The 16,637-nt window shown below is 35.3% G+C and overlaps 1 protein-coding gene across 2 annotated transcripts in view; it reads left to right on the forward strand.

Moving 5' to 3' along the window:
* The first annotated feature begins 736 nt into the window (after positions 1-736).
* The window catches only part of LOC115424281 (rho GTPase-activating protein 44-like), a 127,607-nt gene continuing 111,706 nt past the window's right edge, over positions 737-16,637 (forward strand). For both annotated transcript variants that reach the window (XM_030141439.1, XM_030141440.1), the window contains exon 1: positions 737-1,108. In XM_030141439.1, coding sequence (XP_029997299.1) covers positions 1,056-1,108 — 53 coding nt within the window. In that variant the 5' untranslated portion in view covers positions 737-1,055. The remainder of the gene's footprint in view (positions 1,109-16,637) is intronic.

Consider the following 16,637-nt stretch of genomic DNA (forward strand, 5'->3'; position numbering starts at 1 on the left):
TATCTATCTATCTATCGTTCTATCTATCGTTCTATCTATCGTTCTATCTATCGTTCTATCGTTCTATCTATCATTCTATCTATCATTCTATCTATCTATCTATCTATCTATCTATCTATCTATCTATCTATCTATCTATCTATCTATCTATCTATCTATCTATCTATCTATCTATCTATCTATCGTTCTATCTATTGTTCTATCTATCGTTCTATCGTTCTATCTATCTATCGTTCTTTCGTTCTATCTATCTATCTATCTATCTATCTATCTATCTATCTATCTATCTATCTATCTATCTATCTATCTATCTATCGTTTTTCGTTCTATCTATCTATCTATCTATCTATCTATCTATCTATCTATCTATCTATCTATCTATCTATCTATCTATCGTTCTATCTATCGTTCTATCTATCGTTCTATCTATCGTTCTATCGTTCTATCTATCATTCTATCTATCATTCTATCTATCTATCTATCTATCTATCTATCTATCTATCTATCTATCTATCTATCTATCTATCTATCTATCTATCTATCTATCTATCTATCTATCAAATTGTGCAACAATTTATTTTCAACTGATGTCACATATATATGACACAATGTTTGTAATGCCCAATTTCTATAAAACTCCAAATAAACAAAAGTTGGAGGGTGGGAAAAAAAACTACATTTCCCATAATGCCACGCTGCGCAGCCGCTACTTGTCGCTGCTGTCGCGCTTCTCTCCGCCTGTGTGTGTGCGAGTACTCGCGGTGAATCGCTCCAGCATCCTTCTGCGCAGGCAATGGAGCAAATATAGATGTGGATATAAAAAGAAAAAAAAATCCACTTTCAAAAAATATGTAATCGTGGAATAAGTTTTTTTTTTCTTTTTTTGCGGCGTCGGCAGCGTGAGATGAAGAAAAAGGGAACATGGAAGACTGGATTTTATGCTGCGCTTTCGTGGAGCGCGGACCGTTATTTTGAGAGAAATAATGCGGAATATTCCCCCCTGTAGGTGTTAACGTAGAAAATACAAAAAAAAAAAAATAATAATAATAAAAAAAATGAAGAAGCAATTCAATCGGATGCGACAGCTCGCCAACCAAACGGTGGGAAGGTAAGTGGAGCAGATCAGATCAGATCTGTGCATGTCCGTGCGTCTTATCACCGGGTCAAGCCAAAAGGAAAAGAGAAACCCTATATGTGGCCCCAATAGGACTGGGGGGGTTCATTTCATATTGCATGTAAATGAGATGTCTAAGGTTTGTAATTAGGATGGATGCGTGCTTCAGAGTGCGCAGTTCACAGTGGAATCCAGCTCATTTAACAGAACAAAAGCTCAGCCCTAATAAAACGCCTTATGCGTAATAATGTCCATTGGAAACAGTTACCGCAGAGGCAGCGTGTAGGCAGGCGCATAGCCCTGGTCCAAGCTGCCCACGGAAATGCATGGGAATAGAGGAAATTATAATAAAACACACACCGGCACAGAAAGAATAAAAATAAATAAATAAATAAATAAATAAAAATGTTGCAGAAGTGTCCAGCTCTGTAATAATGGAGAATATGTTGGTGAATTAATGGTGCCATTGGATTTTTCCCTCCTGTCACCAAAGCTGTCAGTAGATGGATGTGATGCACACAGATGCAGTCAGTGTGGGCTGCGACGTGAGGGAAAATGGAAAAAGGCGCAATGTTTTCATTACGCAGTACAGTCAGCTGTGAGGAGGGAAGCACCTTCTATAGGCGTGGGTTAGCAAGTCCAGTTCCTGAAGGGTGGAATATGCATCTAGTTTTTTTTTTTTTTTTTTTTTTTTAGTAGTTCTGAGTGATGCAAAGCAATTTTGTCAACCTGCTTCATCTTTTTTTTTTTTTTTTTTTTTTTTTTTTAATTTTAAATAATTCAAGTTTTTATTAGAGTTTTCACTTGGTACACGACAATCATACAATTTTTTTGGGGGGTTTTTTTTTTTTATGTATTAGTTTATTTTCCACTTTGAACGCATTATCTTACAACAAATATCCAAATAACCCTATTAACATGCACTGTAAAAAAAAAAAAAAAAAAATCCTGTGGTTTTTACAGAAAAAAAACTGGCAGCTGTGGTTTCCAGAACAATACTGTTAAAAACACAACCAACTGTAAACATATTTACGGAGTAACATGTAGATTTAACATTTTAAACATGTAGATTTAACATTTTAAACATGTACATTTAACACTGGATTTAAATGGAAATGGACTGCATTTATTTAGCACATTTTCTCCACCTTCATGGTGTCCAAAGCACTTTCCAAATCCACCAGGTCCATTTAAGGTTCAGTGTCTTCCATGGACACTTGGACATATGGACAGTGAAAGCCAGGATTCGAACCACCAACCCTTTGGTTATTGGATGAGCCGCTCTACCAACTCTACCAACCCATTAATTTACAAGTTTAAAATGTTACATTGTTAAATGTTTACAATTTTTTTTTTTTTTTTATAACTTTTTTTATAAAAAAAAAAAAAAAAAAAAAAAAAGAAAGAAACTATGCTGTTATTTCAACATTATGGTCTTGCAATTTATCCAGATATACATAGAAATCCATAATTTCTTCATACAAATCTGGTTTTGTTCACATACTCTCCCTGTAAGAACGACAGCTATATTTGATTTAATCGTTAACACAAAAATCTTTCCAAATAAACACCTCCAGGTTTTTTATGTTGCAGTTTTACAACTTTTTGGTGTTAATTCCACACACCTGGTATTATCTAACATGTATAATATTTCCAAGTGTTCTAGTTGAAGGTAACAGACAGTTGTCTTTATACAATGTATTTTGAGAGCAACAATTTTAATCGAACCTTAATGGCTTCTACGAATGAACCATAATAAGCCATTTACTCCGTGTTTTTCAACCTTGGGGTCGGGACCCCACGAGGGGTCGCCTGAAATTTCTTGTAATTCATAAAAAAAAAAACCCAAAACAAACAAACAAACAAAAAAAAAAAAAAACGTACTAATAAAAACCAGAAGCCCTCTGACAGATCAGTGCCCCCCCCCCCCCCCACATCACCACCAAAATGTAATCATTTGTTCCTTGTGCCGGTATCAACAGTTCCTGTAATTTTCATCCAAATCCATCCATAACTTTTTGAGTTATCTTGCACACAGACAGACAGACAAACAAACCAACGCCGGCAAAAACATCACCTCCTTGGAGGAGGGAATAAATAAATAAATACAAGAGGGGAGTAGTTTAGCTGTCATCCTGCTGACTGTTAGTCAAACTGATGTAAGAGCAGAATGGATCCCAAACTGGTTCAGCACACGACCTGCTTCTTCTTAAATATATGCACAAACTTTCAAATTAAGAGCTTTATATGGAGGGGTTTTACCTCCACACAAGCCCCATGCACTTGCCTCCTGTTAGGGTGGTTCCTAAAATGGTCACATATTGATGCTTTGTGACCTTTTACATGCATTGATCCTATTGTTTTAACACTCTACCCCCCCCTTCCCGCCCCAAGAGGGAAAATAGTGCTGCTTGTGAAGCCAAACCAGCCCTGAAGGTGTTCTGGGTAAAGGGCTGGGTCATTATCAGACACACCTTAGAGCAGGGGTCTCAAACTCATGTTCTTTCAGGTTCCACATTCAGCCCCATTTGATCTGCAGTGGGCCGGACCAGTAAAATAATAACATAAAAACCTATAACTAATGTCAGCTCCAAATATTTGTCTTTGTTTTAGTGCAAAAAAAATACACCATTAAATTATGAAAATACTTACTTTTATAAACTATCCAGACAAAATAGACATGAATAACCTGAAAAAAAACTGAAATTTCTTAAGAAAAATTCGTGTGATTTTAACAATATTCTGCCTCAACTTCTCATTTCTACATGTGCATTATGGATCAGATCTGCAAAGACACTAAACACTGAGGAACAGGCAGGAAATTGTTAAAACTGTGCTTAATTTTCTTTAGACATTTCAGATTGGTCATATTTGTTCAGGTTATTCACATTTTATTGTTACAGGATAGTTTGTAAATGTAAGTATTTTCATAATTTAATGTTATTTTTTGCAAAACAATGACAAAAATTTGAAGTTGTTAATTCAAGATTTTTTGCTAAATTGAAGATTTTTTTTTTCTTAATTCAAGATTTTTTTTTTCATTATTAGTCCAACATTTTTTCCTTAATTCAAGCTAATTTTTTTTTTTTTTTTTTTACTTAATTCCATTTTTTCCTTAATTCAACCTAAATTTTTGATTTTGCTTAATTCAACATTTTTTCCTTAAATCAAGCTTTTTTTTTTTTTTTTTTTTGCTTAATTCACGTAGTAACAGGCAGAAAATTGTTAAAATCGTGCTTAATTTTCTTTATATTTTTCAGGTTGTTCATAAGGTTCAGGTTATTCCCATTTAATTGTTAAAGGATAGTTTGTAAATGTAAATATTTTCATAATTGAATGTTATTTTTTGCAAAACAAAGACAAAAATTTGAAGTTAATTCAAGATTTTTTTGCTCAAATTAAGATGTTTTGCTTAATTCAAGATTTTTTGCTAAATTTAAGATTTTTTTTTGCTTTATGCAAGATTTTTTTTTTAATTAAAGATTTTTTTTTGCTTAATTCAACCTTTTTTCTTTAATTCAAGCTAAATTTTTTTTGTTTTGCTTAATTCAATTCAAGACTGTGGAATTTTTGCACTTTGCAAATTCATCCTACGGACTGGATTGGAACCGCATTTGACCTCCGGGCCTCATGTTTGAGACCCCTGCCTCGGAGGGTCTGTTTGTGCTATCACTGTCATTTACTTCTGCTTCAGACCGCTTCATGTTGCACTCTTTTTCTAATCATTGCTGTGTGACTCATTACAGAGTGTGTGTGGGTGGGATTCTGGATGAATGTGTGGGCAGGCGGGCCTTGGTATGAGCACAGACGACGGGGTGGATGTGGATCTTGTGTGTGATGGCGGGTTTCCACGCCCCTCATGTGGCCAATAACAGGAGCGTTGCTTTAATAGCCCATCATGTCCTCATATTGGTCTCACACTCTGCTGTTTTATGAAGCTGTCACTGACCAGCAGGGCTGACCGCTGAGGTGGACCAACCAGAATGAGCAACAGGGTTTTCCTTAAAGGGCTCGTATTTAGCTAAACCCACTTTTATTAGTCTGGTACATGGGGGTGTCGGAAAATATCAGTTCTGGAATTTATCGCAATATTTCATTTCACGATACTGTATCAATATTAAAAAGTACTGTATTGATATTTTTAGGTATTTATTCAAATGCAGATATGGCAGAGGTTCATTTTTGTTTTTTGTTTTTCTTTATTGTTTATATCTTATTTATTATTGTTTAACACTGTTTTATTAAAGGTGCAGTTTGTAGGAATTCTGTTCTAAGTAATTCTAAAATGGCCCCGACTGTCACCAGACATGAAGGAATCCTGTTCATTTCAAATACTGACCTCACTGACAGTAGTAGTCCACACAGAATATTTGCATTTGAAAAGCTCAGTGTCAGCCCCCAAATGATGTTTATGTTGTCATTATGTGTTTTGGTCTGAGGCTCCGCCCATCACCTGTCTGCCACAGACAGGTGATGACAGAGTCAGTAGCCTTTCAGCATCCAGGTTGCCAGTTCCCACTGAGCTGCAGCTGCGCCCCCCCCCCCCCCGTGATCCGTGTCACTTGTACTTCGCAGAGGTAAAAGTGAAACTTAAGGCTCATTTCCCTTTTCCCTATCTCCTTAATCTTCGCAAACTTTCATTTGAGTGGGCAGGATGTTTGTCCTGGCCTATTATATATTATACTTATGTAGAATAAGTCTGGTGGTGATTTTTACCTCCACTAGGAGGTTTTGTGATCGCTTTGCTTTGTGTGTTTGCGTGTTTGTTTGTTTGTTTGTTAGCAAGATAACTCAAAAAGTTATGGACGGATTTGGATGACATTTTCAGGAAATGTTGATACTGGCACAAGGAAGAAATGATTAAATTTTGGTGGTGATCGGGGGTGGGGGGGCCACAGGGGCCCACTGATCTGCCCTGGCAGAGGTCTGCGCTCTCCAAGTGCTTTTCTTGTTTTGTATGAAATTTATGGTGTGGTGGCAAGGATTAGTGGAAATGCTAGTAGTAGACGCTCATGCTGGATCTGGCAACCCCTAGACTGGGGGGAGGCGGAGAGGATACCACGCTCTACAGCATTTTGAATGTGATTGCAGTACCAGTTTTGGCCACAATCCTACATACGGCACCTTTAAACTAGAAGCACTCGGAGAGCACAGACCTCCGCCAAGGTAGATCAGTGCCCTGGATTTGGATGAAATTTTCAGTGAATGTTGATACTGGCACAAGGAACAAATGATTACATTTTGGTGGTGATCGGGGGTGGGGTTTTGGGGGGCCCACTGATCTGCCTTGGCGGAGGTCTGCGCTCTACGAGTGCTTTTCTAGAAAAGACCCAAACCCCACCCCACCCCTGATCACCACCAAAATGTAATCATTTTTTCCTTGTGCCAGTATCAACATTTCCTGAAATTTTCATCCAAATCCGTCTATAACTTTTTGAGTTATCTTGCACACAGACAGACAGACAGACAAACAAACCAACGCCAACAAAAACATAACCTCCTTGGCGGAGATAATAATGGCTATTTGAGGCATCCTAATGCATTATTCCATTTAAAAAAAAACCTAAACATCACTCCTTTAAGAGCCTCGCCCCCCACTAACGGTCATGTCCACAGTCAGGACCATCACATTTAATAGTCAAGTTTCTATAGTTTACATATATCTACCGAGTAGGGGTGTAAGACAATATCATTTCGCAATATATTGCGATATGGGTCTTTCCATGAAACTGGGTTTATTTTGGTATCTTGCACTTTGCCAGCTTTTTAGACCCAACAATAAAACAGACATAAGACATTTAGACATATTTCCACCTGTTACGCCCCGGCCTAGGGGTTCACCAGGGCGAACATAATAGGCTCAACTTTTGTCCCCTCGCAGCTCCCAAGCACACGTCAGTCAAAAACTAAGATTCACAATATTTATTATTACTACTTTTGTTTTAACAACTAAGGAAGGGTTAGGGGAGGGAGCGGCTAAAACAACAAACAAAATATCTGTACAGTTTAAACTAACTTTCCTAATCCAAAATAAATGCAAGAAATAAAATACAGAAAACTTACCTAACTATCTAACCAAAAACAGGAGAAAACGGGAAAAACAAAAGAGCCGACCTCTCCTACCAGAGAAAGGATCGAATTTACAAAACAAAACAATTTACAACTAAATACAATTGAAGTTTTACACGAGCCCACGAAGACTGACGGTCACACACACGAACACCGGGTTGGGAACTGGCAGGAGGCAAGAGAGAGCAAGGATGGGAGCTCCAGGGCCATCTTTAAAGGGCCGGGCAATCATGCTCCACCAATCAGAAACCTGCAACAAACGGAAACAAAAGGGGCACAGCACACCTACAGGACGGAGGGAAAACACACACACTCTAAACAGAAAACACATACATATAAATAGACAAATTATGACCCAGGGTCATAACACACCCAGGATGTACCTAATGATGACCTCAGATAAATGCAAAAAATCCTATCAATACATGTAAATAATTGGTGTAAAATACAGTTATTCATCTTTTCATGGTCATCAGATATGATCCATTTGGATGTTCAGAGTCTCCATAGTTACCATGGAAACACTGTAATCTTGTGCATCATTGATTCACCAGTAAAACCCATGGAGTTGGATCAATGACAGCGGATGGACACACTTATTTTATGTTTAGGTAATGGTAAATTTGACTGAAAAAGTCACTTTTTCTTCAGTTTTCTCTCTTTCTGACATAATAACCTTCAACTTTAATCTAAGCTTTCATGAACATCTACATGATCAGTCAATTAAATATAGAAAAATACATGATTTATCCTGCTAAAATGCAAAATACAGAGGATAAAATTATAATAAATGGTGATAAATGACTTAGTAAATGGTTAGATCTAGAGGAAATTTCCTTTGGGAGCTGACACAGAGGTAGCGTTGGGTCTTTATGGGTTCATATCTCTGTTTGAAGTCCAGATAAGATCTAACACTTTATGAAACAGGAATTTATCTACTCATGTTAAATTTACGGTGTCATGAAAATAAGACAGGGTTATCAGAGAGTAATTCCAGGTACAATACTATCATGACTTTAACCACATAGTGTCACATCACATAATAATGGCATCACCAAAACGATTCTGCGATACGTGATACATTGTAGGATGGTCATTTATGATACAACAAGATGTGGGAGTGAAGAAGAAAATACATTTAAAGTGGCCAAAATAAGGAATTATGTACTTATTCACTACATTACTGTGTCAATTTTAATTAACCCTTTCATGCATGAATTATGAGAACTTTAGTCAATATTTTTTTTCTTGAGTGTTTTTGTTCCTCTTTAGGCATGAAAAAAACAATGCAATTGATTTTTTTTTTTTTTTTTAATGAACCTATTTTTCGTGGAGTTATAAAAATGTCCACTCAGCTGGACACCATGCGTTTAATTTTTGAAGCAAAGAAACGTGTATTTAAAACTCATCATCAGAAATCTTAAAAACATCAGGCTAATGTGAAGACTGACCAATAGAATCATTTTTAGCAAAAACAAGTGGTTCCAGACACAACAAGCCCCGCCCCTCGCACGTATTGTAGCTTATTTTGGCATCGATCCAGCTGATGTCATCATGTCTATGCATGTGTTGCTGGCAACATATTAATTGCCGCTATATATGTGCCAAGTGTGAAGTAAATTGAGACAAAATTGATGTTTTTAGAGACATCTGAAATTTTGCCCATTATAAGTAAATGGGAGAAAAGAAAGATTGAAAAATTCATAAAAAATATTGAACTTTGACCTACTTTTCCCAAAATGTAACCACATCTATTCTGTGTCACTGGCAATGTATAAACCCAATTTGGTATGAATTCAATCAATAGTTTTGCTGCAGGAGACATTTGAAATTTCACCCATTACAAGTAAATGGGAGAAAAAAAATTGAAAAAATTCATTAAAAAAATTTTAACTTTGACCTACTTTTCCCAAAATGTAATGACATCTAATATGGGTCACTGGCAATATATAAGCCCAGTTTCGCATGAATTCAGCCTATAGTTTTGCTGCTACAGATGTTTGAAATTTCACCCATTGTAAGTAAAGGGAAAAAACAAAAAATCTTAAAAATTTGGAACTTTGACCTACTTTTCCCAAAATGTAATCAGATTTATTCTGGGTCACTGGCAATCGGTTAACCTAATTTGGTATGAATTGAACCAATAGCTTTGCTGCTACAGACATTTGAAATTTTACCAATTATAAGTAAATGGGAGAAAAAAAATGTTTTAAAATTTCATAAAAAATTTGAACTTTGACCTACTTTTCCCAAAATGTAATCAGATCTATTCTGGGTCACTGGTAATCTATAAACCCAATTTGGTATGAATTAAATCAATAGTTTTGCCGCTACCAACGTTCCAAATTTCGCCCATTATAAGTAAATGGGAAAAAAGAAAATAAATAAATAAATTAATTAATTAAAAAAAAAAAAAAAATTGAACTTTGACCTACTTTACCCAAAATGTAATCATATCTATTCTGGGTCACTGGTAATCTATAAACCCAATTTGGTATGAATTAAATCAATAATTTTGCCGCTACCAACGTTCCAAATTTCGCCCATTATAAGTAAATGGGAAAAAAGAAAATAAATAAATAAATAAATTTTTTTAAAAAATTGAACTTTGACCTACTTTACCCAAAATGTAATCAGATCTATTCTGGGTCACTGGCAATCTGTAAACCGAATTTGGTATGAATTGAACCAATAGTTTTGCTGCTACAGACATTTGAAATTTTCCCGATTATAAGTAAATGGGAGAAAAAAAATGTTTTAAAATTTCATAAAAAATTTGAACTTTGACCTACTTTTCCCAAAATATAATCAGATCTATTCTGGGTCACTGGCAATCTATAAACCCAATTTGGTATGAATTAAATCAATAGTTTTGCCGCTACCAACGTTCCAAATTTCGCCCATTATAAGTAAATGGGAAAAAAGAAAATAAATAAATAAATAAATAAATTTAAAAAAAAATAAAAAATTGAACTTTGACCTACTTTACCCAAAATGTAATCATATCTATTCTGGGTCACTGGCAATCTATAAACCCAATTTGGTATGAATTCAACCAATAGTTTTGCTGCTAGACATAAAGAAACAAACAAACCGAACCAAAAATAATACCCACTGCCTCCTCTTTGGGGGGGGGGGGGGTAATTAAAAATGGATTTACGAGGTTTCCACCTGACAGCGACGATATGTTCGTGTGTCTGTGCAGGGTTAGTGGGTGTGACCAGACATGAAGTTAATGTGATGGCAGATGTGTCATGCTACATTTGTGCTGCTCATTACTGCAGTTATTGTAATTAGAGGAGAATAATACTGATTATGGAACACATCCCATAGAGAATTTAATGACCTTTTACTGTTGAGTGAAATGGAGATGCTTCGGCTATTAATAATAATAATAATAATAATAATAATAATAATAATAATAATAATGATAATAATAAACTTTATTTGTATAGCACCTTTCATACAGAAATTGTAGCCCAAAGTGCTTCACACTGATTGAAAAAATACAATATTAAAATACATTAAGATTTGATTATACATCAAGAAATAAAATGAAATTTGAGAGAAATACAATAAAATAAAAATAAAAACAGCGCACATTAAAATATTTGATTACGCATAGAATTTTTGAAGTGCAAGAAATAAGATGAAATTTGAGAGAAATACAATAAAATAAAAATAAAAACAGCGCATGTTAAAATATTTGATTATGCATAGAATTTTTGAAGTGCAAGAAATAAGATGAAATTTGAGAGAAATACAATAAAATAAAAATAAAAACAGAAATACAATAAAATAAAATAAAAATAAAAACAGCGCACATTCCTGGTTCCTGAATTGTGACCCCATTTTTATCTCCTTTCAAAGGCTAATGAGAATAAAAATGTTTTTAATTTGGTTTTAAATATATTCAGTGAACTGGCTTCTCTAATGTCTTTTGGAATTGTATTCCATAACTTTGGTGCATAGTTAGTAAAGGCTGCGTCCCCCATTTTCTTTGTAATATTTCTGGGAGTCGCTATTGATGGTTTTCATTTTTTTTCTAGTTTTGTTCCAATCCAATATTATCACAGGTTCACAGATGCCGTTATTGTAAAAACACTGACTTATTTTGCTGGTTAGCAAAGTCTTACAATAATGCACGTATTAAGGTCAATATATAAAGTATAAATAATAATAAGTAAGAAGTGGATAGTTGAATAAATGACAGTTATTTCATTATTCTGAAATTGAAAACATATTATCTTGTCTCTCACTTAGAAACCAGGTACCTGCTGAATTGTAATAAAACGTCAAAGCAATAAATACCGGAATAAACAAAATTATAATCGTAAAATAACAGTGAAGCATCCGGATGGGAGCAGGATTTTTATCTTTTTTTCTATTAATGTCCTTTAAATTAATTTTTTTCCACTTTCACACTTCAGCCTTTACTGTAAAATGTCCATTAAATGTAGATTAATCAGCAAACCAACACAATCCAACCCTGAAGTGATCTATATTATGTTTGACACCCCTGCTCTAAAATGAACTCCAATATGCACAAACACATGACAGAAAAGTGTGTTTAGGGGATTGGATTTGTCATCTACTGTAATTCGCTGCTGACTAAAGCTTCTCCGTCTCCATCATAAAACAATATTACTCTGACTTCAACCTGAACCCTCTGTAACGAACTCCATAAAGCAGAAGAAGCGAACATTCCTGCTGAAAATGTGTGTGTGTGGGTGTGTAATATCTGTATTAACTGCATATTCATTGTGAGATAATGAGTAATAGCTGCAGATTAAATGGACTTGTCTGTGTCTGTAATGGCAAATGTTTCCGTATAATAACGTTACTATTAGTTTTCCCTGTGTGTGTTTTATGTGTGATGGAGATTGAAGGTCTTCTTTTAGTGGGTGGGGGTGATCAGGTGTGCAGTGTCAGCATCTCTTTGGCTCTCTCCAAGGTTGCGGCTGCTGCTTCTGCTGCTGCTGCTGCTGGGGTGAGATGCATGTCATGTGATCATCAGCTTGACCAATCACCTCTGGAGCAAGACTTCATACTGGAGGATGTGCAGCCATGCATACACTATAGCGAAAAGAAAATGTGTTATGGAGCAGAGACAACGGGGGTGTCACAAAGAGAAAATAGGCCTGCGTTTGTCCAAATTCAACCCCTAATATTTGGTGGCTCGGCCTCAGCTCTTTCCTCGTGAACTATATTTAGATGTTTATATTTGCCGTGGAAATGTAATCTAATTTTTTCATGCGTTCAAACACAGGAAACCAAGCCAGAAAAAGATGACTTTGGTTCAGTCGGCTTCCACCCTCCGTTTTTCTTGACCTATTTCTCTATTCCCAGCTCACTGTCCTATCTAGGTCTAGGACGGCCTGGTCAAAGTTAGCAGGATATATACCTAAAAAAAAAAAAAAAAAAAGAAATGTGCCATGCAATGCAAGTATTTCACACATGAAATGGAAAAAAAAAACCTAACCTCAGACTACTTATCTCTTTTTCCACCACCATCTCTCCTCTCTCACCTGCCTTTTTTCTCGCCTCTGGCCTTTATTTCTTTGCTTCCCCGTGCAATTTCCAGAAAATGGCAGCCATTTGTTGGTTGGCAGATGAGTTGTAGATGCTTTCTCTCCTCTGCGTTGTCTCTTTTTCACCCTTTTTCTCTTTCTGTTCCTTCTGTCACTGCGATGCAGTCGGTGAATGATTGACCAATCAGCTTTTCTGCTTGTCTGGCAGGGATGTGTAGAGGCAAGAGAGAAGGATCTGTAGAGGTTTGAACAAGCATTTGCATAAAAGTGAGTGGGTTTGTGTGTGTTAGCTTGGGTTGGTAGTAACACGTTACAAAAGTAATGCATTACAGTAACGGATTACTTTTTGCTGTATGCAGTAATGTAAGATAGATCGATAGATAGATAGATAGATAGATAGATAGATAGAATGACAGATAGAACGATAGACAAAACGATAGAACGATAGAACGATAGATAGAACGATAGATAGATAGATAGATAGATAGACAGACAGACAGACAGACAGACAGACAGATAGATAGATAGATAGATAGATAGATAGATAGAACGATAGAACGATAGAACGATGGAACGATAGAACGATAGAACAATAGATAGATAGATAGAACGATAGATAGAACAATAGATAGAACAATAGATAGAATGATGATAGATAGATAGATAGATAGATAGATAGATAGATAGATAGATAGATAGATAGATAGATAGATAGTTAGATAGATAGATAGAACGATAGATAGAACAATAGATAGAACGATAGAACGATAGATAGAACGATAGAACGATAGATAGAACGATAGATAGATAGATAGATAGATAGATAGACAGACAGACAGACAGACAGATAGATAGATAGAACGATAGAACGATGGAACAATAGAACGATAGAATAATAGATAGAACGATAGATAGAACAATAGATAGAATGATGATAGATAGATAGATAGATAGATAGATAGATAGAACGATAGAACGATAGATAGAACGATAGAACGATAGATAGATAGATAGATAGATAGATAGACAGACAGACAGACAGACAGACAGACAGACAGACAGATAGATAGATAGATAGATAGATAGATAGATAGAACGATAGAACGATAGAACGATGGAACGATAGAACGATAGAACAATAGATAGATAGATAGAACGATAGATAGAACAATAGATAGAACAATAGATAGAATGATGATAGATAGATAGATAGATAGATAGATAGATAGATAGATAGATAGATAGATAGATAGAACGATAGATAGAACGATAGAACGATAGAACGATAGATAGAACGATAGAACGATAGATAGAACGATAGATAGATAGATAGATAGATAGACAGACAGACAGACAGACAGATAGATAGATAGAACGATAGAACGATGGAACGATAGAACGATAGAATAATAGATAGATAGATAGAACGATAGATAGAACAATAGATAGAATGATGATAGATAGATAGATAGATAGATAGATAGATAGATAGATAGATAGATAGATAGATAGATAGATAGAACGATAGAACGATAGATAGAACGATAGAACGATAGATAGATAGATAGATAGATAGATAGATAGATAGATAGATAGATAGATAGATAGATAGATAGATAGATAGATAGATAGATAGATAGATAGAACGATAGATAGATAGAACGATAGATAGATAGATAGATAGATAGATAGATAGATAGATAGATAGATAGATAGATAGATAGAACGATAGAACGATAGATAGAACGATAGAACGATAGATAGATAGATAGATAGATAGATAGACAGACAGACAGACAGACAGACAGACAGACAGACAGATAGATAGATAGATAGATAGATAGATAGATAGAACGATAGAACGATAGAACGATGGAACGATAGAACGATAGAACAATAGATAGATAGATAGAACGATAGATAGAACAATAGATAGAACAATAGATAGAATGATGATAGATAGATAGATAGATAGATAGATAGATAGATAGATAGATAGATAGAACGATAGATAGAACGATAGAACGATAGAACGATAGATAGAACGATAGAACGATAGATAGAACGATAGATAGATAGATAGATAGATAGACAGACAGACAGACAGACAGATAGATAGATAGAACGATAGAACGATGGAACGATAGAACGATAGAATAATAGATAGATAGATAGAACGATAGATAGAACAATAGATAGAATGATGATAGATAGATAGATAGATAGATAGATAGATAGATAGATAGATAGATAGATAGATAGATAGATAGATAGATAGAACGATAGAACGATAGATAGAACGATAGAACGATAGATAGATAGATAGATAGATAGATAGATAGATAGATAGATAGATAGATAGATAGATAGATAGATAGATAGATAGATAGATAGAACGATAGATAGATAGAACGATAGATAGATAGATAGATAGATAGATAGATAGATAGATAGATAGATAGATAGATAGAACGATAGATCGATAGATAGATAGATAGATAGATAGAATGATAGAACAATAGATAGAATGATAGATAGGTAGAACAATAGAACGATAGATAGATAGACAGACAGACAGACAGACAGACAGATAGATAGAATGATAGAACGATAGATAAAACGATAGATAGAATGATAGATAGATAGAACGATAGATAGAACGATAGATAGATAGATAGATAGATAGATAGATAGATAGATAGATAGATAGATAGATAGATAGATAGATAGATAGATAGATAGATAGATAGATAGATAGTAAAACCCATGCATTACATGTGTGCACTTTGAGTATTAGATGCAAAGTCCACAATCCTACGTTTGAACACTCAGTAGTGCGTTCTAACCCTGAACGTATTAATCTTCGGAACAAATTCCTGCCGGTCTAAAAATAATTATTGGTCCCTTTTTGTCCATTCGGTGCAGCATTAGCACATGTGCACGTCTTGGCACGAGTGTGTGTCCTACTCTAAAAGAGCATATGGTCGCTGACAGGTAACATGAGCTGTTGGAGGCAGCCCTGTTGAATGCCAATGCAGCATCTCTGCTCCGCTCCGCTCTCTCTCTTTCTCTTCTCTCTTACCGGTGTTGATTCACTTGGCAGATGAGGAGAACGCTGTCGAGATCTCAGAGTGAGTGGCCTTCACAGGGAAGTGGCTTCACTGAGCTGCTGGCAGATGCAAAGATCCACCCACCTCTAGGAAGTACATGGAGGGCTAGGCAGAAAACTCAAATTATAGATATATTCAGTACTTTTTTAGGTAAAACGTGAAAAATAACCATATTAATGATACTAATTATGTTGTTAGCTTCATAGAATAATTGTTTAAGACATATTTTTGGGCAAATTGTGATATCTGTATAAAATTAACCAGCAGCAGTGGCATCGTGGTCCCTGGAGAAGTGGGTATACTCTAAGTTTTTGGCTCTTTTAAAACATTTTTTGTACGTAGTTCAGAGAAACGCCCGTTTTAGAAATAGTGACATGTCAGACTACTCAGTTTACCCAAAAATACGTCAGTAGTATTTGCTCACTATTATAACTTTATCATGACTTAATCAGGAGCAGTTTGTAGGTTTTACTGGTCACACAAGCAGCTGCACGAATGGAAATGTATTCAACATGAGGCAAACATGGGATAACGTTAGCCTTTCATAACGTTAGCCTTTCATATGGTTAGCCTTTCATAACATTAGCCTTTCGTATTGTTAGCCTTTCATAACATTTGCCTTTCATAACGTTAGCCTTCATATTGTTAGTCTTTCATAACGTTAGCCTTTCATATTGTTACCCTTTCATGACATTTGCCTTTCATAACGTTAGCCTTCATAATGTTAGCCTTTCATAATGTTAGCCTTTCATATCGTTAGCGTTCTCACACAGTTGAACTATTGGCGACAACATCTCTTCTGTATTTGTATTC

Source organism: Sphaeramia orbicularis, chromosome 8 (assembly GCF_902148855.1).
Source record: "Sphaeramia orbicularis chromosome 8, fSphaOr1.1, whole genome shotgun sequence".
Lineage (NCBI taxonomy): Eukaryota > Metazoa > Chordata > Actinopteri > Kurtiformes > Apogonidae > Sphaeramia > Sphaeramia orbicularis.